Source organism: Grammomys surdaster, unplaced genomic scaffold (assembly GCF_004785775.1).
Source record: "Grammomys surdaster isolate TR1022 unplaced genomic scaffold, NIH_TR_1.0 126138, whole genome shotgun sequence".
Classification (NCBI taxonomy): Eukaryota; Metazoa; Chordata; class Mammalia; order Rodentia; family Muridae; genus Grammomys; species Grammomys surdaster.
In genome coordinates this window covers 69,578-92,968 of record NW_021620946.1, presented here as the reverse complement: position 1 = coordinate 92,968, position 23,391 = coordinate 69,578, and the positions used below count along the sequence as shown (strand labels likewise).

Below are 23,391 nucleotides of genomic sequence, written 5' to 3'. Positions count from 1 at the left end.
GCTTGTCCTTATCTAAGTTGTTATTGTCTGCCAAGGCTACTTATTTACAAGGTCTATGACAACTCAGGGTTATAAATTTCGACAAAAGCTGCCTGTTGACATTAGCTTATAGCCATCTGTTTCAATGTTTTTCCACTGAGACCCAAGACTTGGTGTTAGTATACATGTATGACAGGCCTATTGCTGATTTTAGGCCTATGGCTGATTTTAGGCCTTCAGTGTGTAATCAGGGCTGCCCTCGACATTTCCTCCCTTCTCTAAGTATAGAAGGGCTGTGATATGCTGGATTTCAAAACACAAACACAATTGTAAAGTATACAACCAATGCAACTTACATTAAATAGTGTAGAAGAAACAACATATTTTTATCTTGACAATTATAAGAGCCTTAACACATGTGCTAACACCTGTTTGAAATCCAGATCCTGCCCCAACTTTATCTCTTGCTAACATAACATCATAGAGAACTGCAGCTAATTTCCATATATGTTTCTGAAAATGTCCAGAACCAGACTTCCAACTGAAGAATGTTATTCCAATATTGGATTGATTTCTAGACCAGTCCATGATAGAGTCTGAATAAGTGGTCACATTTAAGAACAATACAAGAGTCATTATAACTTCCCTTTTTGATTCTCTGTTCTGCAGTGTCTAAAAACTAGAGGCAAGGCAGATTGTTCCATCAGGGGTATAGGTAAGCAATGGTGGGTTGTAAACATATGTCCAATACAGATTCCAGTCACCATTGTCAGGGCACTCAGCAAGCTCACAGGTCAGCATCATTCTTGTCCTGGCATCAACATGTCTCACCAATTGCTCTGGCAGCCACCATGCTCCTTCAGCATCCTGCAGAAAAAAACGCAAACATGTCCTATTCCCCATATTTAATACCTGATCAGAATCATGCCTTATGCCAGTAAGTAGATCCTTCCCTTACACCTATGCATAAGTATGCCTAAGTGTAGAGTACCATAGACACTCAGTAGAAAGTTTCTTGGCATCAAATTTGTTTTAAAGAAAATTAAAAAAAAAACTAAATAAAAATAACATGATTTAAATAAATTTCTTGTGTACAGGGCTATATCTCCCACTTTTTTATTTTATGAAGATATTGTTTTAAGTTCCAGGGGCACCTTCCTCAGTCTTTTGTCCTAGAACATCATAAGGAATTCCAGTAGTATGGGTAATTTTAAATTACTGCCAAAATGTCTGAAAAGTTCGACTTTGATAGCCAGTTCCATTAATAGTTCCATTGGATACTTTATTTATCTACATTTTAGATGTTATTCACTTTCCCCATTTCCCCTCAGAAACTCCTTAACTTATCCTCTCTCCTCTTATTTCTATGAGTGTGTGTCCCCCACCCCCATCCAGCCACTCCCACCTCCCTGTCCTTGATATCTTGAACGTCACTGAGGCATCCAGCCTTCAGAGGACCAAGGCCTTCCTTTCCCACTGATGCCTGAAAAGTCCATCTTCCTCTACATATGCAGCTGGAGAAATGGGTCCCTCCATGTGTGTTCCCAGACTAGCTGATTAGATCCTGGGAGCTCAGGTTGGTTTTCATTGTTGCTCTCTCCATGGGGCCAAAAACCCACTCAACTCCTTCAGTCTAGACTCTAGATTATCCACTGGGGACCCTTTGATCCATTTGGTGGTTAGCTGTGAGCATCCACTTCTGTACATGTCAGGCTCTGGCAGTGCCTCTCAGAAGACAGGTAAATCAGGCTCCTGTCAGCATAAACATCCAGACATCCACAACAGTGTTTGCATATGGTGACTGTATCTGGGAGGGATCTCCAGTTGAGGTTAAGTCTGGATGTTTCCTTCTACAGTTTCTGGCCCACACATTGTCTCATATTTGCTTCTATGAGTATTTTGTTACTCTTTCTAAGAAGGACTGAAACACTCACACTTTGGTCTTTCTTTTTCTTGGGCTTCATGTGGTCCATGAGTTATGGCTTGGGTCTTGTGAGATTTTGGGTTAATATCCACTTATCAATGAGTACATATCATGTGTGTTCTTTAATGACTGGGTTACCTCACACAGGATATTTCCTAGTTCCATCTATTTGCCTAATTATTTCAGGAATTTGTTGTTTTTAATAGCTGAGAAATACTCCATGGTGTAAATGTACCACATTTTCTGTATCCATTCCTCTGTTGAAGGATATCTGGGTTCTTTCCAGCTTCTGGCTATTATAAATAAGGCTACTATGAACATAGTGGTGCATGTGTCCTTGTTATATATTGCAGTGCCTTTTGGGTATATGCCCAGGAATGGTATCACTGGATCCACAGGTAATATTATGTCCAATTTTCTGAGGAACCGCCAGACTGATTTCCAGAGTGGTTGTACAAGCTTACAATCCCACAAACAATGAAGGAGTGTTCGTCTTTCTCCACATCCTCACAAGCATCTGATGTCATCTGAGTTTCAGATCTTAGCCATTCTGACTGGTGTGAGGTGAAATCTCAGTGTTGTTTTGCTTTGCATTTCCCTGATGACTAAAGATGTTAAACATTCCTTTGGTGCTTCATGGCCATTTCATGTTCCCCAGTTTTTGTGTTAATTTTATATCCAGCCACTTTGCTGAAGTTGTTTAGGAGTTCTCTGGTAGAAGTTTTGAGGTCACGTAAGAAAACTATCATATCATCTGCAAATAGTGATATTTTGACTTATTCCTTTCCTATTTTTTCTTTTTGATCTCCTTTTGTTGTCTAATTGCTCTGGCTAGGACTTCGAGTACTATATTGAATAGATAAGGGAGAAAGTGGGCAGCCTTGTCTAGTCCCTTAATTTAATGGTATTGCTTTCAGTTTCTCTCCATTTAGTTGGATGTTGGCTACCTGTTTGCTGTATATTGCTTTCACTAATTTAAGTATTGGCCTTGAATTCCTGTTATATCCAAGACTTTTACCATGAAGGGGAGTTGAATGTTTTCAAATGCTTTCTCAGCACCTAGTGAGATGAACATGTGGGCTTTTATTTTCTTTGAGTTTATTTATATATTGGATTATGTTGATGGATTCCCAAATATTGAACCGTCCCTGTATACTTGGGATAAAGCCTACTTGATCATGATGGATGATTAATTTGATGTGTTCTTGGATTTGGTTTGCAAGAATTTTATTGAGTATTTTTGCATCGATGTTCATAAGGGAGATTGGTCTGAAGTTCTCTTTCATTGTTGGGTCTTTGCCTGGTTCAGGTATGAGCATAATTGTGGCTTCATAGAACAAATTGGGTAGTGTTCCTTCTGTTTTGTGGAACAGTTTGCAGAAAATAGGTATTAGGTCTTCTTGGAATGTCTGATAGAATTTTCCACTAAAGTCATCTGATCCTGAGCTTTTTTTTTTTCTTTTGGTAGGGAGAATTTCTTTCTTTAGGGGTTATAGGGCGGGTTAATTGGTTTATATGTTCCTGATTTATCTTTGCTGTCTGGTATCTGTTGAGGAAATTGTCCATTTCACTCAGATTTTCCAGTTTTGTTGAGTATAGGCTTTTGCAGTAGAATCTGATGATTCTTTGAATTTCCCAGTTTCTGTTGTTATGTCTCTTTTTTCAGTTCTGATTTTATTAATTTTGATACTGTTTCTGTGCCCTCTGGTTAGTCAGGCTAAACGTTTATTTATCTTGTTGATTTTCTCAAAGAACCAGCTCCTGATTTCATTGATTCTTTGTGTAGTTCTTTTTGTTTCTACTTGGTTAATTTCAGCCATGAGTTTGAATGTTTCCTGCAGTGCACCCCTTTTGTGTGCATTTGTTCTTTTTGTTCTAGAGCTTTCAGGTGGGCTGTCAAGCTGCTAAGGTGTGCTCTCTCCAGTTTCCTTTTGTAGGCACTTAGAGTTTTGAATTTTCCTCTTAACATTGCTTTCATTGTGTGCCACAAGTTTTGTTATGATGTGTCCTCATTTTCATTAAATTCTAAAAAGTCTTTAATATCTTTCTTTATTTCTTCCCTGACCAAGTTATCATTGCATAGAGCATTATTCAGTTTCCATATGTATGTTAGCATTCCATTTATTTTATCATTATTGAACACCAGCCTTAGTCCATGGTGATTTGATAGGGTACATGGAATTATTTCAATATTCTTTTCGCTGTTGAGGCCTGTTTTGTGACTGATTATAAAATTAGTTTTTGAGAAGGCATCATGAGATGCTTAGAAGAAGGTATATTCTTCTGTTCTTGGATGAATTGTTCTATAAATACCTGCTAAATCCATTTGTTTCATAACTTCTCTTAGTTTCACTGTGACTGTTTTTATTTTCTGATTCCATGATCTGTCTGTCCACTGATGTGAGTGGAGTGTTGAAACCTCCCACTACTATTGTGTGAGGTGCAATGTGTGTTTTGAGCTTTAGCAAAATTTCTTTTATGAATGTGGGTGCCCTTGCATTTGGTGCATAGGTGTTCAGAATTGAGGTTCATCTTGGTTGATTTTTCCTTTGCTGAGTATGGAGTGTCCATTCTCATATTTGTTGTTAATTTCTGGTTGAAAGTCGATTTTATTTGATATTAGAATGGCTATTTCTGCTTGTTTCTTGGGGCCATTTGCTTGAAAAATTGTTTTCCAGCCTTTCATTTTGAGGTAATGTCTGTCTTTGTCACTGAGGTACATTTTATGTATGAAGAAAAATGCTGGGTCCCATTTAAGTATCCAGTCCATTAGTCTATGTCTTTTAGTTGGAGAACTGAGTGCATTGATTTTAAGAGAGATTAAGGAGAAGTGATCTTTGCTTCCTGTTATTTTAGTTATTAGAAGTGGAGTTATGTTTGTGTGGCTATCTATTTTTGGGCATGTTGAAAGATTTCTTTCTGGATTTTTCTAGGGTATATTTTCCTTCCTTGTGTTGATAGTTTCCCTTTAATATCCTTTGTAGGGCTGGATTTTTTGAAAGATATTTTGTAAATTTGTTTTTGTCATGGAATATCTTGGTTTTTCCATTTATGGTAATTGAGAGTTTTGCTGTCTTTTGTGTTCTTTTAAGGTCTGTATAATATCTGTCCAGGATCTTCTGGCTTTTATAGTCTCTGGTGAGAAGTCTGGTATAATTCTTATAGGTCTGCCTTTATAAGTTACTTCACCTTTCCCTTATTGCTTTTAATATTTTTTCTTTTTTTTGTGCATTTGGTGTTTTGATTATTATGTGACTGGGAGAATTCTTTTCTTGTATAGTCAATTTTTACTTCTCTAGGCTTCTTGTATGTTCATAGGCATCTCTTTCTTTAGGTTAGGGAAGTTTTCTTCTATAATTTTGTTGAAGATATTTACTAGCCCTTTAAGATAGGAATCTTCACTTTGTTCTATACTCAGTATCCTTAGGTTTGGTCTTCTCATTGTATCCTTGATTTCCTGGATGTTTTGGGTTAGGAGTGTTTTGCATTGTGTATCTTCTTTGACAGGTGTGTTAATGTTCTCTATGGTATCTTCTGCACCTGAGATTCTCTCTTCTATCTTGTATGCTGTTGGAGATGCTTGTGTCTATGACTCCTGATCTCTTTCCTAGGTCTTCTATTTCCAGGATAGTCTTCCTTTGTGATTTCTTTATTGTTTCTATTTCCATTTTTAGATCCTGGATGGTTCTGTTTAATTCCTTCATTGTGTTTTCTTGCAATTCTTTAAGGGATTTTTGTGTTTCCACTTTAAAGGTTTCTACCTGTTTCCTGGTGTTCCTCTGTACTTTTTAAAGTGAATTACTTATTTCCTTCTAAAAATCCTCTATCATCATCATGAGAAGTGATTTTAAATCTGAATCCTGCTTTTCTGGTGTGATGGGGTATCCAGGGCTTGCTATAGTGGGAGAACTCAGTTCTGATGATGCCAAATAACCTTGGTTTCTGTTGCTTATGTTATTGTGTTTTCTTTTAGACTTCTGGTTATTTCTAGTGCTGCCTTCACTCATTGTCTCTGATTGGACTCTGGCTGTCCTGTTATCTTGGTTGTGTCAGAACTCCTCAGAGTTCAACTGTCTTTGTAATCCTGCGATCCTGCGATCTCTTTTGTGATATCTCCTGTGAGTCAGACTGTTTCTGGAATCCTGAAATCCTTGTGTGTCTAAGCTCCTGAGATCCTGTGATTCTAGTATCCTATGTTCCAGGTGCATGTTCAGACCATAAGTGTCCATATCCACTGGCCTTGAGGGAGTTCCTAAAATTACTCTGTGTTCAGGGAAGGAGGGTTGTGGCCTACACTCGTACACTCCTTGGCATGTTAGAGCACCTGGGAATCCTGCCTCCTTTGGATTTTGGTCTAACTTGGTACAGAGCTGACACCTTGGAAGTGCTCCAGGTGCTGGTGCAGACCGGATGGGTCCCATGCCACTGGTCTTGAGGGAGTTCCTGGCTCCCTGCAGGTCCCAAATTACTCCCTGTTTGTGGATGGGGGCTGTGGCTTACTCACTTACACTCCTGGGCTTGTTAGAGCCTCTGGGAGTTCAGCCTCCTTTGGGTTTTCGGGGGATTGGGCATAGAGATGATGCCTTAGGACTGCTCCAATCACAGGTGCAGACAGGAAGGGTCCAAATATCCACTTATAATGGAAAACTTACTGGCATGTTGTTTAGGGACTGGATTATCTCAGTCATAATGATATTCTCAAGATCCATCTATTTGTCTGCAAGATTCATGATGTCATTGTTTTCATAGCTCAATAGTATTCCTTTGTGTTGATGTGCCACATATTATTTATCTATTCTTCAGTAGAGGGACATCTAGGTTGTTTCTAGTTTCTGGCTATTGTGAATGATGCTGCTATAATTATAGTTGAGCAAGTGTCTTTTTGGGAATGTTGGAGCATCTTTTGCGGATACCCAGGAGTGGTATATCTGGGTATTGTGGTAGAATATTAGCAGTTTTCAAAGGAATCCTAGAACTTTTGATTGATTTTGGTTGAAAGTCTATTCTATTAGATAATAGAACAGATACTGCAGGTTCCTTCTTGAGTCTGTTTACTTGGAAAACTTTTTCTGACACTGACATATCATGAGAAGACCTAAATTAAGAATAATAGAAATAGAAGAAGGTGAAGATGCCCAGATCAAAGGCCTAGAACATATTTTCAACAAAATTATAGGACAAAACTTTCCCAACCTAAAGAAAGAGATACCTATAAACATACAAAAAGCTTATTTATTATCATTTAGGCTTGACCAGAAAAGAAAACTTTCAGTACACATAAAAATCAAAATGTAAACTCTACAGAAGAAAGACTATTAAGAGCTACAAGGGGAAAGGGGGGCAGGTAACATATACAGGCAGACCTATGAGAATTAAGATTGATTTCTCAACAGAGACTCTAAAAACAGGAAGAACCTGGACAGATGTCCTGCAACTTCTAAAGAAAATCCACAGGTGCCATCTTAGACTACTGTGTTCTGCAAAACTCTCAATAACCATGGATGTAGAAAACTAGATATTTCAAGACAAATCAAAATTCCAACAGTATCTACTCACGTTTCTAGTCCTGAAGAAAATACTAGAAGGAAAACTCCAACCCATGAGAGATAACTACACCCAAAAAAACAGAAGATATAAAAATTCCATTTCAGCAAAAACAAGGAGAGAGAGCGCGTGCGTGCGCGCGCACGCACACACACACACACACACACACACACACACACACCCCACCACCACCATAATGAAAATAGTAGGAAATAGCAATCAGTGATTACTAATTTCTCTCAGCAACAATGGACTGAATTCCCCAATAAAAAGACAGAGGGTAACAACACATTGGATTCATTATTCTGCTTCATACAAGAAACACACCTCAGCTATAAAAATAAATATTCCATCAATCTTAGAATTCTTTTAGCATTCTCATTTTCTCTGACTGATGTGTCAACTTCTTTTATAATATTTTCTATTCTTTAGCTTCATTCTTCTGTTGTATTCTCCTGGCAATACATCTATATGTCATTTCCTCTTCTAATTTCTAGGTTTTACATCTCCAGGATTGCCTTGGTTTGTTTTTCTTTATTTCTTTAATCTCCAGTTTCATGTCTTGAACAGTTTTGTTTATTTTTTCACCTGTTTGATTGCAATTTCCTGCATTTCTTTAAAGGATTATTCATTTCTTCTTTAAAGATGTCTATTATCTTCATAAGATTAGATTTAAAGTTATTTTCCTGTGAGTCAGGTATGGTAGGATATTCAAGATTTGCTGTTGTAGAATTTCTGAGTTCTAGTGCTGCCATATTGCCCTGGCTATTGTTGACTGTGTTTTTACACTGGCCTTTCATCATCTGGTTGTCCTTTTTTTTTGACATGCCTGGTAATCTCTGATGAGTTCAGGTCTCCAGGATTGCAGGTAGATATTGTAACACCTGTCAGCAGGCCTCTGATATTTCAGTTACTGCTGGTTGTTGGTGATGGTAGCAGGCAGAGATGGTAGGTCCTGATGACTTAAGGCTCCTGGTTGTCCTGGGTGAGGGCAGGCCTCCAGGGATTCAGGTAGAGGTAGAATTTTCTGATGGTTTCAAGCCTCTGTTTGTCTTGAGCAGCAGTATGTCTCCATGTATTCAGGCAGTGTTATGGACTGAGAAATGAAATGTAGAGGGGGCAGGAAATCCTATCTGAGGAAACCCAGTAGAGATGTCTTGCAGGAAATTAGAGTAGAAGTCCCTTCATGTATCTAGGAATACGGTTAGAGGTGTAGGCTGGAAGATAGAGTGCAGAGGGTCCACAGGTCCCTATGTATATGGGTTTTTTAAAAGATTTTGTTTATTTTGTGTGAGCACACTGTTACTGTCTTCAGACACACCAGATGAGGTCATGGAATCCCATAACAAATGGTCATGAGCCACCATGTGGTTTCTGGGATTGAACTCAGGGCTTCTGGAAGAGCAGTCAGTGCTCTTAACCACTATGCCATCACTCTAGCCCCACTATGTGTGTGTTTTTTTCTTTTGATGTTTTTCCCCATTGTTATATTTTATTCTGTTTTGTGTTTGTTTGAATTTTTCTTTTGGCCAGTTTATTTGCTTTTGAAACAGTCAGAAATTTCTTGGATTTGACTGAATGTGTGTGTGTGTGAATGGTCTGGAGGAAGTCAAATGAGGAAGCTATGATCACAATATACATATGAAAAAATATTTTTTCAATGAAAAAGAAGGCTCTCAGTACACTTCCTGAGAAATTAAATTTGGTGGTGAGAGAAAGTGTGAGATGTGAGTGACCAGTGGGTCAGAATCTCTGCCAATCCTAGCTATCATATGTCACAGTTAATGCCCAATGTGCTAGAGCAGGGGAAGAAAGTGTTCCTTTGTAATGTACCAGGTACTCAAGTCATCATGTAGCAAAAGTTTGGGATGCAAGTGTTGCAAAATGCTTCCTGTTAGACAGCAACATGGTTTGAATGGTTCAGTATGAATATCTTCAGATGGTAGAGGTTTGACATTGTAAAGAGGTGTCCATAAAAACACAAATATTTTTAAAGATGAAGTTCACTGTGTAGAATATTAGCTATTCAGAAGAATGTTTTGTATGCCTTTTGAAAGGATGTGCATGCTACTCTTCTTAGATAGCATGCTATGCATGCATTTGACAGGTTCAATTACTTATATTCATTGGTGATATGAATTGTGTCAGTTGGATTTTATGTTTTGGAGAAATAATATAACCTTATAAATTAAGACAATATGTTTAATATATCAATCAAGTATAATGTTGCTGTGTTACTTTTCTATCTGTTAAACCCACATTTAATAAAAGATCCCATGGTTAATATACTTAAGTGTATTTTCCCTTTACATCTACAAATATGTTTTTATATTGAATTTATTACACACAGACCTACTTGTTAGATGTATTTAATGAATTGACTTTACATTTCATAATCTCTTATATTTTTATTTAATACTTTTTTATTTAATTTTTATTTTGTCTGATGGGAATAACCATTTTTCTGTCTTTTAGTTCCCATCACGATGAACTGTCTTTTTCATTCCTCTGCTACAGTCTTAATGGAGATCTTACCTAACATTTATTTGATGTTTCTACATCACCTTTATGATAGTAAAGATAATGGAGTTTTCTGGAAGATTGGATTAGATGGTTTTTTCTTCACTAATGGAGTAAGTTCCAATACAAGCAAAGTGCACAGTATTTCTTTGTCATGATTCTACCACGTAGCAGCGCACAGAGAAGAGAATGCAAACATTGGTAAGACACCAAGTCTTATGTCTTCATCTGTTGTAGATCTTCCTTAAATGGTTCTCAACATATGGGTTGTGCTGTCACTGGGGATCAAACAATAATTTCATAGATAATGCATATCAGATATCTTGAATATCAGATATATATGTATTACTATTCATAATAGTAGCAAAATTAAAGAAGGTATTTTTTGTTGTATCTGGTGTCCTTTGCCACCAAAAAGAAGTAAAATGCTTAGTGGGCCTATTTTGATTCTAGAGAAATCACATTCCTCACTTAGGTGTACTACTCTGGTGCATATACCAAGTGACTAGTAGCTTTTGGTCAGGCCTAAAAGAGGAAAAATCTTTTCCAAAGGTCTGGGCATATTTGAAGACTGATCTACTACTTGGACCATATGATCTAGAGGACTTGTTAATACTTGAGGTGTCAATGGCAGATAGGAATGTTCCTTGGAGCCTACCACAAGCCCCTATAGGTGAATTACAAAATAGACCTTTGGTATTTTTGAGCAAAACCCTACCATCGCTTAAAAACAAGCTATTCTCCATTAGAAAGACAGCTCTTGCCTTGCTATTGGACCCTACTCATCATGCAACATGAGCAGCCCATAATGAGACAAGTGTTATCAGATCAGAAAGTAGGATATGCACGGCAGCAATTCATTACCAAGTGAAAGAGATGTATACTTGATTGGGTCTGAGCAGCTCCTGAAGGCTGGAACAAGTAAATTTCATGAAGAAGTTTGCCAAATGATTTTTACTCATGTTAAAATAATGTCAGCAGAAAAGTGTGTACCTAGAGCCTCGTGGTGTGTTGCTTATGATTGATTTGACTAAGAAGGAGAAGACTTAGGTCTGGTTTGCTGTAATTTCTGCATGTTATACAGGCACCACCCAGAAGTGGACAGGTACACTGTCACAAACCCTTCTAGCAATGCTGAAAGTCATGGGTTAGGGGAAATCTTCACAGAGGCCAAGACTTCAGACAGTACACAGGGTCATATAATTTCTTTGAAAAGAGAAATGGCTAGATGTGCAGTGATTCACTAAACCATGAGTTGTAGCATATTTATTGGTTGGATGAGGCTTGAGGAAAATCATGATTAGAAAATTGATGGTAAAGACATCTGAGTAAGAAACTATATGTAGATAGATCTCACCAACTTTTCAGAAGTTGTGAAGAAACTTGTGTCCCATGGAAATATTCATCAATAGGTGACTTTTGCTGAAGAGGAGTTCAGTTATCAAATAGTCTTAATGCCACTCTGGGGAAAGTTAGCTTTTATTTTTTCACAGACATCTCAGTCATTGTTCAATGTGTCCATTAATAAAATGAACATGGTGACTGGATGAAGTATACACATGGGCTTGATAACATGGACTTCCACTGACCAAGCCTGACATGGCTACAACTGTATTCTGAGGTCAAATATATCTGCAACATAGATCAGTACTGAGCTCCTGATTTGGCCCCATTCCTGGAGGAAACTAGATAGCAACCTGGTGAAAAGTTGACTGATATTGGACCATTTCTTTTATGGGAAGTATTCCATATTGTCCTTCTGGTGTAGATATTTATTTTGGTTATAGATTTGCCTCTCCTGCAAGCAATGTGTCTGGCAAAACAACCATCTTTGAAGTTAAATAATGGCTTATTCACTATCATTGTATTCTAAACAGTTTTGCAGCTGACCAAGGCCAATAATCATTATATCAACTGGTCTTATCTTGTTCCCCATTATTCTGCAGCAACTAACCTAATGGAGAGATAAGGCCTTGTGAAGACACAGCTACAGTGTAAAATTACATGGAAACAGCTGGGAGAGCAGTGTCAGTGTTATCCATAGGGCAAATTATGTTTTGAATATTCATCTAAGATATGATATAGTATCTCTTGTAGCCATGGATCAAAGATCAAGGGATACAAAACAGAAACCCACTATCATCCCTAGTGATGGTCTAGGAAAAGTTGCTTCCTGTTCTAGAGACCATAAGTTCTGCTATCCTAGAAATTTTCTTTCATGGTAGAGAATGTTCCTACAATGAGCCACAAAAAATATCCTATTGGTCTAGTAATTCAGTATTCTATAAGGCCACTTTGGGCTTCTAATTTCCTTTAACAAACAGGATAAGGAGGAAATAACAGTTGTAAGAGTGTTGATAAATCCAAATTTCCATGGTAAAATTGGATCACAACTGTACAATGGAGATAAGAAAATTAAGTCTGGCATGCAGACAATACTTTTGGATGTCACTTGGTGCTACATTGTCCTGTGATGAAGGTCAATGGGAATTTAGCATGGCCTAATCCAGGGAACATGACAAAGAGCACAGACTTTTCAGGAATGAATGTATGAGTCATTCCAACAGGAAAAGATCCAAGACCTGTGGAGGTGCTGGCAGGTGGTAGGGGAAAAACAAAATGTGCAATAAACGGATACAGCTAAATACAGATGTGCTGATTAAATAAGAATGACCCACATATACCATGTGGTAGAACTCCTGGAACTTTACAAGTGATACTATTAGGAGATATGGCCTTTTGGGACGAGTTGTAGTCTTGTTGGTAGGTGTATGTCCCAGCGTGGGTAGGTTTTGAAGACTATGCTCAATCAAACTTTGTCCAGTGAGTGAGACCCAGTTTCTTTCTGCTGCCGGAGGATCAGGATGTAAAATCTCTCAGCTCCAGCACGATTTCTACCTTTGAGCTGCCATGCTTCACATAATGATAATGGCAAAACCTCTGAAACATGAAGCCAGCCCCAATTATAGGTTTTCCTATACCCTCAACCTAGGACTGACCTTAATACATTCATGTAATCAAAATGGTATAAAAGCAAAAGGAAAAGAAGGTATAGGATAGAGGGTTTTAGGGAGGGGAAATGGGGAAAGGTGATGACATCAGTATTGTATATAAATAAAATATCACATAAAAAAGATTAAAATAAGGTTTTTCTTTGTAAGAATTACTATAGTCATGGTGTCTGTTGACAGCAATAGCACCCTAACTAAGCCATTAACTAAGACAGTGTAACCAATTTGAGAAAAAAGGATTATAGTTGAAATGAGTGCTTTGGTTGTATTTTGTTAAGAATGTATTTGTACACATATTTTTCTTTTCTCTCCATTTCCTCTATTTCCTAATCATATGCTCTAACATCAATTAAAAGAATATCAATGGTTTTCTTAAAGTTTGAGATAAGAAAATGATCACAATAAATGTTCTATTCTATTTTATTTTGTATGTAGAACAGTTATTATGTCTAAGTGTGACTATGACCTGGTTATTGTTTTCATTTGGAAATTAATCATGAAATGAGGAGATATGATTGTGTGTCAAAGTAATAATGGTTGAAATTGTGATGGCGGATCTTGACTGTCAACATGATTACATCTGGAATGAAGAACAATCCAGATATGGAGTGCACACCTCTGAGAGATTTTTTACTTAGTTAGAAGTAGGCAAATCTACATTTCTAGTGTGGACCTTTGAGGTAGGAAATTAAACACCTTAAATCTGGAACTTGAGCAGGAAGACACAAGACTTTAGTTCAGAATTTGAGTATGGAGGACACACATTTAATCTGGGCCACAACTTCTTCTGTAAACCTATATAAGGACATAGAAGGAGGGGGCTGTTGCTCTTTTGATCTTTCCCTTCTTGCCCTCACCATGCTAGTACATCCAATTCTTTCCCTGGATTTAGAGATTATGTATTTGGGATTGTAGAGTACACTAAAACCAACTGAGACATGCAGCCTTAAGAAATGAGCAACTACTGAATTCTTGGACATTCTGTTCATTTACAGACATTGTTAGATTACCAGGCATGCATCCTGTCCTTCTAATAAATCATATATATAAGTCATATATATATATATATATATATATATATATATATATATATATATATATATATATATATATTTGTGTGTGTGTGTGTATACACATATGAGAGACAGAGAGATGTATTCCATATGATCTGTTACTCATGTTACTCTAGAGTAACCTGATTAATACACCAAGGTACACTGTAACCAGTGTTGGTTTAAAGCTATTTTAAATACCTAATGATCTATTAATCACATTCAGTAACAGAAGCTTTTTAAATGCTGACTGGATACCTTAGTGATACAGGAAGTATGATGAATTACTTCTTCTCATAATCAGACAGTTGTTTTATATGCACACACACACACACACACACGTGTGTGTGTGTATATATGTATTATATAACGTATATATGTATATAATAGATATATATGTATATGTGTGTATATATAATATATATTCTTGTGTATATATGTATGAACAAAAGTTCATATATAACAGAATAATTAAAAATTCATTAGTATTTGCTGAATAAATATCACTTTCTCACTATCAAAAAATTAATATGCCGAGTCCATCCACTGTGAGTTAGAAACTCTTTAAAGATAATGAATAGCAAAGCAACACTTTATTAACTCTAAAGATAACTACAGATTTTATAAATTTCATTATAATTATTGTTATTTTCCTTTAGTATTTTGGGTGAACAATATGTATATATCTGTGGGAGTTTCAATAGCTATGGATCACATAGACTCATGTGCTTGAATGCTTGTCCATAGAAAGTGACACTATAAGGAGGTGTAGCTTAGTTAATATAGGTAGGGTCATGTTGAATGAAGTCTGTCACAGTCGGGGCAGGCTTTGAGGTTGCCTATGCTCAAGTGATGTTCAGTGTGGCACATGGCCTTTTGCTGCTTATGGATCAAAATGTAGAATTTTCAGTTCCTTTGCCAGCAGCATGTCTACATAAACACTGTCCTACTTTACACTGTGATGATAATTGACTAAATATGTTAACTTAAAAGCCAAACCTAGTTAAATGTCATTATGCATTTGAGTTGCCTTGGTTAATATGTCTCTTCAAAACAACTGGCATATATAGCTTGATCAGGCTAGCCCTTCTTGTCCTGGGAATACTTTTATTCCTGTCCGTCATGTTAAAGCTAGTCTCTACTACATCAACATGCTGGCAGCCAAAGTACATGACTTGAAACTGATAATGGACCCTCAGACAGAGTTATTAATTTAACAGGCTGGCAAGTCAAGGACGGGTAAGATTCTGCAGAAATCCTCACCAATCTAAGACATAAATGTATTGCTTATGATAATGAATATTCCACGATGGCTAAGGAAGGCTTTCTTGTCAGAAGGACATAAGATAGGCTCAGTCTGGTTTATGGAATAATAAGGGGAAGATGTGGAGCGCTTTTGGGGCTGCCTAGCAGGAATCTGTTATTGGCCACGGACAAGGAAATGGGCTGCTTGGAAGGAATCTGACCTAGGCCAAAGACAAGGAAGTAAACTGCAGGCAGGAATCTGACATTGGGCTGTAACAAAGAAATAATTTCAGGCAGAAATCTAAATCCGAGGCTAGAACAAAGAAGAAATTTTAGGCAGGAATCTAAATCTTAAGCTAGAACAAAAAAGTTGGCTTTAGGCATGAAAATGACTTTGGACTAGGACGGAGAAATATATTCAAATATTTTGATCATCCTGGTAAGCCCTTAGAAAAAGTGATCACAGGAGTGATCACTGGACTCTGTTTACTGTCATGCATGTTCTTTGTCATAACTGGGTTTATTGTATTACTTGTTCCTGGACTATTTTCATCTATTGTATTGCTAGTTCCTCAACTTAGAACTGATCTTAGTACTTGCATGTAATTTAAATAGCATAAAGGCAAAGAAGGAGGAGAGAAGGGATAGGGGATTAATGGGTAGGGGGAATTGGGAAGGGGGATGCATCTGAAATGGAAATAAATAAGCTATGGAATTAAAAAAACAACAAGAAAAAAACTAAGATAATACTCATTTTCTGTTCATAAGTGATAACTAATATTTATAGGTTTTAAAGTCAATATTATTACAGTGATAGAATCATACACATAGTGAAAACTTTAATCCCTTTGTATAATTGTTTGAATATTTCATTATTACAATGTACAAAATATTAGACATTCATATGCAAGAATTTACTTAGATTTTGTTATTGATACAAAAGTAGTATATAGTAATTAATTACATGCATTAGTGATATTACAATTGATAGTTTGGTATTATAACTTGAGTTTGGGAAATAATGCTAATTCGAAGACTGAGTCAATATGTCTTCCACTCATTGTGAATCAGAACTTTACATCAAAAGATATCGAGGAAATTCTGAAGAGTTCTGAACAGAAACAGACATTGAAGAACTTACATTTATTTTCATGCTTTGATATAGTTTGCCCTTGAATATATATTTTGGAGTAGGATTTTTGAATGTGCTGCTCTTTCATTGTGACAACATTCTCTAAGATTACAAATTAAACACCATATAACAAAAAAGTTTATACTTATTAGAAGAAATGAGCTAAACAATATTTCAAATGAAAAGTGAAACTGAATTAGTAATATGCTATGCATATTAACTGAATTTATAAACAAAGGTTCATCCATAAGATTTACTAATTGTATTGTGATTTTATTGACAAGTAGGATAATTGATGTGACCTTGAATGCAACTTGTACGAAATGGATGAGATCCTTTTTGTTGCCTATATCCAGGTTTACACATAAATTCAATATTCTCCCCTGATTTGGAATAAATCTTTTCATTTTCTCTCCATCTGAGAACTATATTATGTCTTTTCATAACATCTTCTGATATTACACATGCAGCTGAAAGAAAAATTATCAAAGTCAATAAAGTAATATATAAACCTACAAAAATCACCCCTTTTTTATAAACAATTTCCACTTTTTTCTGAGAATTAACCAAAAATGCAATGTCATTATCAGTAACTTCAAAATTAATTCAGCTATTAATTTATCAATGTAAGTGAAAACTTCAATCATAAATATTAGTTAACTGGTAAAAGAATCAGAAAAGACAAAAATGGAAAAATCTTGTATATTAAAGGGTTGTAAGAATTAATATTGATATAGAAATGTCCACATTGCCTATGGTTACTAGCAGTCTATATGAGCCCACAACAAAATACCAATAACATTTTTCACACTCATATGGATAAAAATCTAAAATTTGTATGGAAGTACAATAGAATGAGCAGATAACTGGAACTAGAGCAGAAAGGAAAATCTGGAATGTCACAATATCTGATTTCAACATACACCAGGAGCCCCACAGTAACTTGAATGCAATAAACCCTCCAGTGAATGAGAAAAGTGATTTGAGAAATGATCTATGCATCTACAGTTAACTGATCCAAATAGACTTTCCAAAAACTTATGTTAGGAAACTGACATCATATTCAATAAACGGTAAAGGAATAATTGATATCCATATGGAGATGATTATAATTGATATATGTCTGCCTTTCTGAGCAAAGTCACTGAAAGTTGGTCAACGACATCAATGTAAGAACAAACCACTGAAAGAACAAAGAAGCACAACTGGGAAACATTTTATTGGTTTTGGACACTGTGTGTTTGGATGGGAATCCAAATTACAAAAAGCAAACACTGACCCACAGATTTTATCGCAATGTGGTACTTGTGCATAGCACAGAGTATAATCAATACACCTAAGAAATTGTTAGACACTTGAATCAAAGTAAATGGTTGTTTATTGTTTGTTTCCAGATATTTACATAGCTCTTATAGGGGTTTCCTATGTCAAAAAAAAAGTGAAAATACACTTATTTGGCTTTGTTTTGTTTTTGTTTTATTTGATTTGAATTGATTACTTTGGGCATGGTTGGTCTTTTGGAAGTTACAACATCATTTTCAGTAGATTGATTTTGAAAGAGTTTTGCACTATATCTATCTTATGTTATACTAATATAATTGAAAAGGATTTCAATTTGTTGATAATCTTTAAATGAATTATTATTAGTCTGTGGAAAAACACATTTTAAAAGAAAAGTAAGCCAATCAAAACTGGATAAATGGATAGATACTTTAAAAAAATAAAAACCTAAATATCATTAGCTGTAATTTCATTGTCAATCCATAATAAAATATCTTCTCAGTCAGTTAAAATAGCACCGGAAAAAAGAGCCCTTATAATTACAAATGCTCATGAATGTGTGGTGAAAAACAAACAAAACATTGATGAGAATATGACTTTGTGAAATTACTATAGATAACAATTGAGATGTCTTAAAAATTTAAAAATAGATTTTTACATATTTTTATATGTTTCTTCTGGTATGTATCCAAAGGAAATAAAATCATATTACTCAAACTGCATGCATATATCTATTGTAAACTGCTAAAGGAGTATAGCTAAGATGAAAAAAATTGTCTGAACTAATATTAATTGGTGAATTTAAAAATACAACATGGTATATTTAAACACAAAATATTGTCCAGACATTACAGATATATTTTATTGTTTTAATTAGGAAAGAGCATTGGAGGACATTAATTGAAATAAACCAAACATAGAAAGACAATGATTTTGTGTTCTTTTTCACAGATAAAAGAAAGACTATAATTTCTCTAGAATGCATGACAGTGGTTAATAGATGGTATTTGGCCTATCTAAAGGAAGGAGATGTTGTATGGATTTAATACTTGCAAGATGTACACAGGTTTGGTGAATTGAAAAAGAACAGCCTCCATAGACTCAAATATAGATTATTCATTGGGGACTGGTGATACTTGAGAAGGATTAGGAGCTATGGCCTTACTGGAATTGGTATTGGCTCATTAGAAGATATATGTCTATGATGGCTTGCTGCTCCCTCTAGAGCCAGATGTTGAATGCTCAGCTCCTTCTCCACCATCAAGTTTGCCTCTGGGCCACCATGCTCCCAAATGTGATAATAGACTAATCTCTGATATTGTAAGCAATATCCACCCAACAAATGTGTTTTTTGTTTGCTTGTTTGTTTTTTAAAAGTTTTGCCATAGCCGTAGTGCCTCTTTACAGCAATAGAATACTGACTGAGAAAACAGGTATAAAATATCATGCTGGTTCCCAGTTTTGTGGACATTAACACATGGTAGTAGAGACTTAATTATAAGTAATAACCTGTACAATTTTATTTGACAGGTGATTTTTATAAAAAGAATCTAATAATCTTGTTTTTATCACATGCTGATGTTTGGCACTGAAGCACAATCAAAACAGTACTTGTGTTTTTTGAATGTTCTAGTATTAACAGAATAATATCCATAATATAACACAAAATCTCCTATAATCTATGAAAATAAGGTACTTACGTAAACAGGTTGGTGGCTCAGACCACTTTCCATTTCTACATGTTATTGTCTTCTTTCCTTTAAGTAGATAATAGTCCTGGCACTGATATTCAACTGATGATAATGGTGCATATACTGATAATGACAAGGAGGTGATGTCTCCATTGTCAATAGGTGGAGGAGGCCCACATTTCCCTGTTGAGTCTAAGGAGACAAGATTTGAATGTTTGAGAACCAAGTCAAATTACAGGCTCAAGCAGAACCAGAAAGAATACTGTATTAAACAAGACTTTAGCAATTTCTCGCTAAATAAATAATTATTTAAGAAAGGTTAATCATATAAAATGAGAGTTTCAACTTCTTCCTGCCTTCTCACCTAAAGCAGTTACTTAACTTCAGCAAACAAGTGTGTTCTGAAACCTTCAAGTATTAGGAAATATCTTAAGAGCTTCAGAACATAAGATGCCAATGTAGATAGGCAACTTTTAAAAAAATATCTAATAGAATAAGACTCCATATATTGCCACTCTTTTAAAAATATATTTGTAAATAAGACTTTAAAGCTTATAATATTACAGAAGGCGAACGAGGCTTTCTGGGTTTCTGATAGGGTCAAAAGAAGCATAGCCGTCTATATGTTATACTTTTGCTAAGTATATCTGAAATGCTTGGACAGAGTACTTTTAGTAAACATTATATGCAGGGAAGAGACACTGAAAATTCTAGTAAAGAAATTCAGAACTCATCTAATTACCTAATACTGTCCTATGTGTCTTTCTTTTGGACTACTGCTTACCCTTGGAAGACACAGTGAAAGTCGGAAATCAAAAGTACTGATTCTGTTCAGTAAGATCTCAAGAGGAACATCATGAAACTGAACAAAATTCAAATTCTTTTTAGGTAAAAACAAAACACTTGAGATTCAAATAAAATAATGTGAAGGAAAATTAAAACATAATGTCCATAATGCATGAATGTGCACATTCAAGAGCTGGGTAAACTTAAATAGGACAATTCCCATGAAACTCGTGGAGATCCATCTATTAAAATTGCTTAAAATATTTTGGAAAAAATTAGTAGGAAGTCTTCAGCAACCATACTGGACCAAGTTCCCAAAGAAAGTGACTCCTATCTACCATCATGAAGACCATAGGAAGAAAAGAAAATGGGTGTCAGCTTTAAGTTCTATATTCTGTGGTTGTAGCCTTTTGAATAAATACATTAATGGAGACATTATCCAATCAAAGAAGATAAAAAGAGTTTACATCTAGCAGAGATGTTTTCCTAAAGAATAACTACCAGAATTCATTACAAAAATAAAAATAGAAATTAATAGTAGGAGAAATTTAACTGTAAAATTAAGGGTATATAGCAGATGATCTTTGTACTCATAAAATTATGTTTGTGTTTCAAGTGAAACCTAGCATTTAAGAATAGTGTTAAAAAATAATCATAGGAGGCAGAAGGAGGAAGTGACATGAATGGGAGAGGGGAGGTGGAGGGAAAAGAAGAAAGGCAGGGTCAGATATGTGGGAGGGGGGAGACAGACAGAGTCCTACAGGGCTAGAAGAATGTATAAAATTATGCACCAGTGTTTGCTGGGGGACTTGGGAACCTCTTAATAGTCCCAGACAGTAAGGATATGACAGGCTTTCAGGATCCAATGGGGATAAGCAAAGCTAAAATGTACAACAGTGAAGAGATAAACCCTAAAGAGACCACCAGTAGGTAGACATGGCCCCCAGTTGAGGGATGGAGTCACCCACTCATCTGAAAAATATTTGATTAAGAAATGTTCCTGTCTAAAGGGAATGCAGATATAAAAATGGAACAGAGCTTGAAGGGAAGCCCATTAATTTACCCTCTCAACTTGGAATCCATCTCATGCACAGGCACCAAACCTTGACACTATTACTGATGCCAGGTTGTGCTTGAGAGATTTCCATAAATATACAAGAAGCCTGTAGAACAGCAAATATATTGGACCAGAAAAGAAAATATTTTCATCACATAATAATCCAAAGACATTTTTTCACTTATTTTTAATTGGATATTTCATTTATTTATATTTCAGATACCATCTACTTTACCTATTTTCCCTCCCTAGAAAACACCTATCCTGTCTCACCTCCTCCTTTTTGCTTTTAATTTACATGCAATTATTAAAGTCAATTCTAGGTTGAAGAATTAGCAATATAATAGATGCAAATAGTCAAAGAACAAGCAAAGCAATAACAAAGTTCTGTGAACACTCCTGTGATCACTGTTTCTAAGGGCTTATCAGGATGATCAAAGTGAACAGAACTAAGAAAGAATATTAAAAGCTATAAGGGACAAAACCCAAGTAACATACAAAGATAGACCTATCAGAATTACACCTGACTTCTCAAAAAAGACAAACAAATTCAGAAGAACCTAGACAGAGTTCATGCAGATCCTAAGAGAAAACAAATACCAGCCCAGGGTACTATACTCAGTAAAATTCCCCATCAACATAGATGGAAAAGTAAACAAAATATTCTAGGACAAAACCAAATTCAAACAATATCTATCTACCACTCCAGTACTATGTAGAGTTCTACAAGAAAAACTCTAACATAAGGAGCATACTCACACCAAAGAAAAATCACGATATTAATCAACTCACAACAAAGCAAAAAGGAGAGAATCACATGCACATAATGCCTAAATACATAATATCACATGTGCATAATACCCACAACAACAAACATAACAGGAACTAACAATCATCTGATTTAATATCTCTCAATATCAGTGTACTCAATTCCCCAATAAAAAGACATAAGCTAACAGGCTGAATACACAAACAGGATCCAGCATTTTGATGCATACAAGAAACACACTACCATAGAATAAAAGGCTGAAAAAAAGTTTTCCAAGCAATGGTGCTAAGAAACAAGCAGGAATTGTCATCAACTATCCAAAAAAAATAGACTTTTAGTCTAAAAGTTATCAAGCAAGCTGGGAATGTATACTTCGTGTTCATGAAAGAAAAAAATTCACCAAGAGAAAGTGTTAAAAAATTCACCAAGAGAAAGTGTTAATTCTGAACATCTATGCCCCAAATGCAAGGGCACACACATTCATAAAGGAAACTTTACTAAAGCTAAAAAAACACACTGAACCTGAACAATAATAGTATGAAACTTCAACACCCCACTCTTACTAATGAATAGGTCATTAAATCAGAAACTAAAAAGAGACACAGTGAAACTAATAGAGGCTATGAATCTAACACATTTAACTGAGATCTACAAAACATTTTATCCTAAAACGAAAGAATATACCCTCTTCTCAGCACCGCATGGTACCTACTCAAAAATTGACCGTATAGTGGATTTCAAAACAAACCTCAACCAATACAAGAAGATTGAAGTAATCCCACGCACTCTGTCAGATCACCACAGCACAAGGCTGGTCTTCAATAAGACCCAACGCAAGAGAAAACCCACATACCCATGGAAACCAAACAACACTTTATTCAGTGATAACTTGGTCAAGGAATAAATAAATAAGAAAATTTAAAACTTCCTGGAATTTATTGAAAATAATGATACAGCATAACCAAAACTATGGGACACAGTGAAAGCAATGCTAAAGGGAAAAATTCATGGCACTAAGTGTTCTGATTTTAAAAAAATGTAGAGATTTTATACTGGCAACATAACAGCACACCTAAGAGCTCTAGAACAAAACTGATGCTCCAGTGTAAGGGAATTATAGGGTGAGGGTGTGGAGGCATGGATGGGTGGATGGGTGGGGAAACACCCTCATAGAAGCAGGGGACTGGGGATGGTATAGGGGGTTTCTTGGAGAAACCTGGAAAGGAGATAACATTTGAAATGTAAATAAAGAAAGTATCAAATAAAAGAAAGAAAGAAAGAAAGAAAGAAAGAAAGAAAGAAAGAAAGAAAGAAAGGAAGGAAGGAAGGAAGGAAGGAAGGAAGGAAGGAAGGAAGAAAGAAAGAAAGAAAGAAAGAAAGAAAGAAAGAAAGAAAGAAAG

At 35.7% G+C, this 23,391-nt stretch overlaps 1 protein-coding gene across 1 annotated transcript in view; it reads right to left on the bottom strand.

Annotated features, from left to right (window-relative positions):
* Nucleotides 1-16,039: 16,039 nt before the first annotated feature.
* Nucleotides 16,040-23,391, bottom strand: part of LOC114612237 (complement factor H-like) — a gene marked incomplete at its 5' end in the record, with an annotated part of 61,755 nt that continues 54,403 nt past the window's right edge. Inside the window, 2 exons of the mRNA XM_028757198.1 lie at nt 16,040-16,877; nt 19,389-19,571. Coding sequence (XP_028613031.1) covers nt 16,681-16,877; nt 19,389-19,571 — 380 coding nt within the window. The remainder of the gene's footprint in view (nt 16,878-19,388; nt 19,572-23,391) is intronic.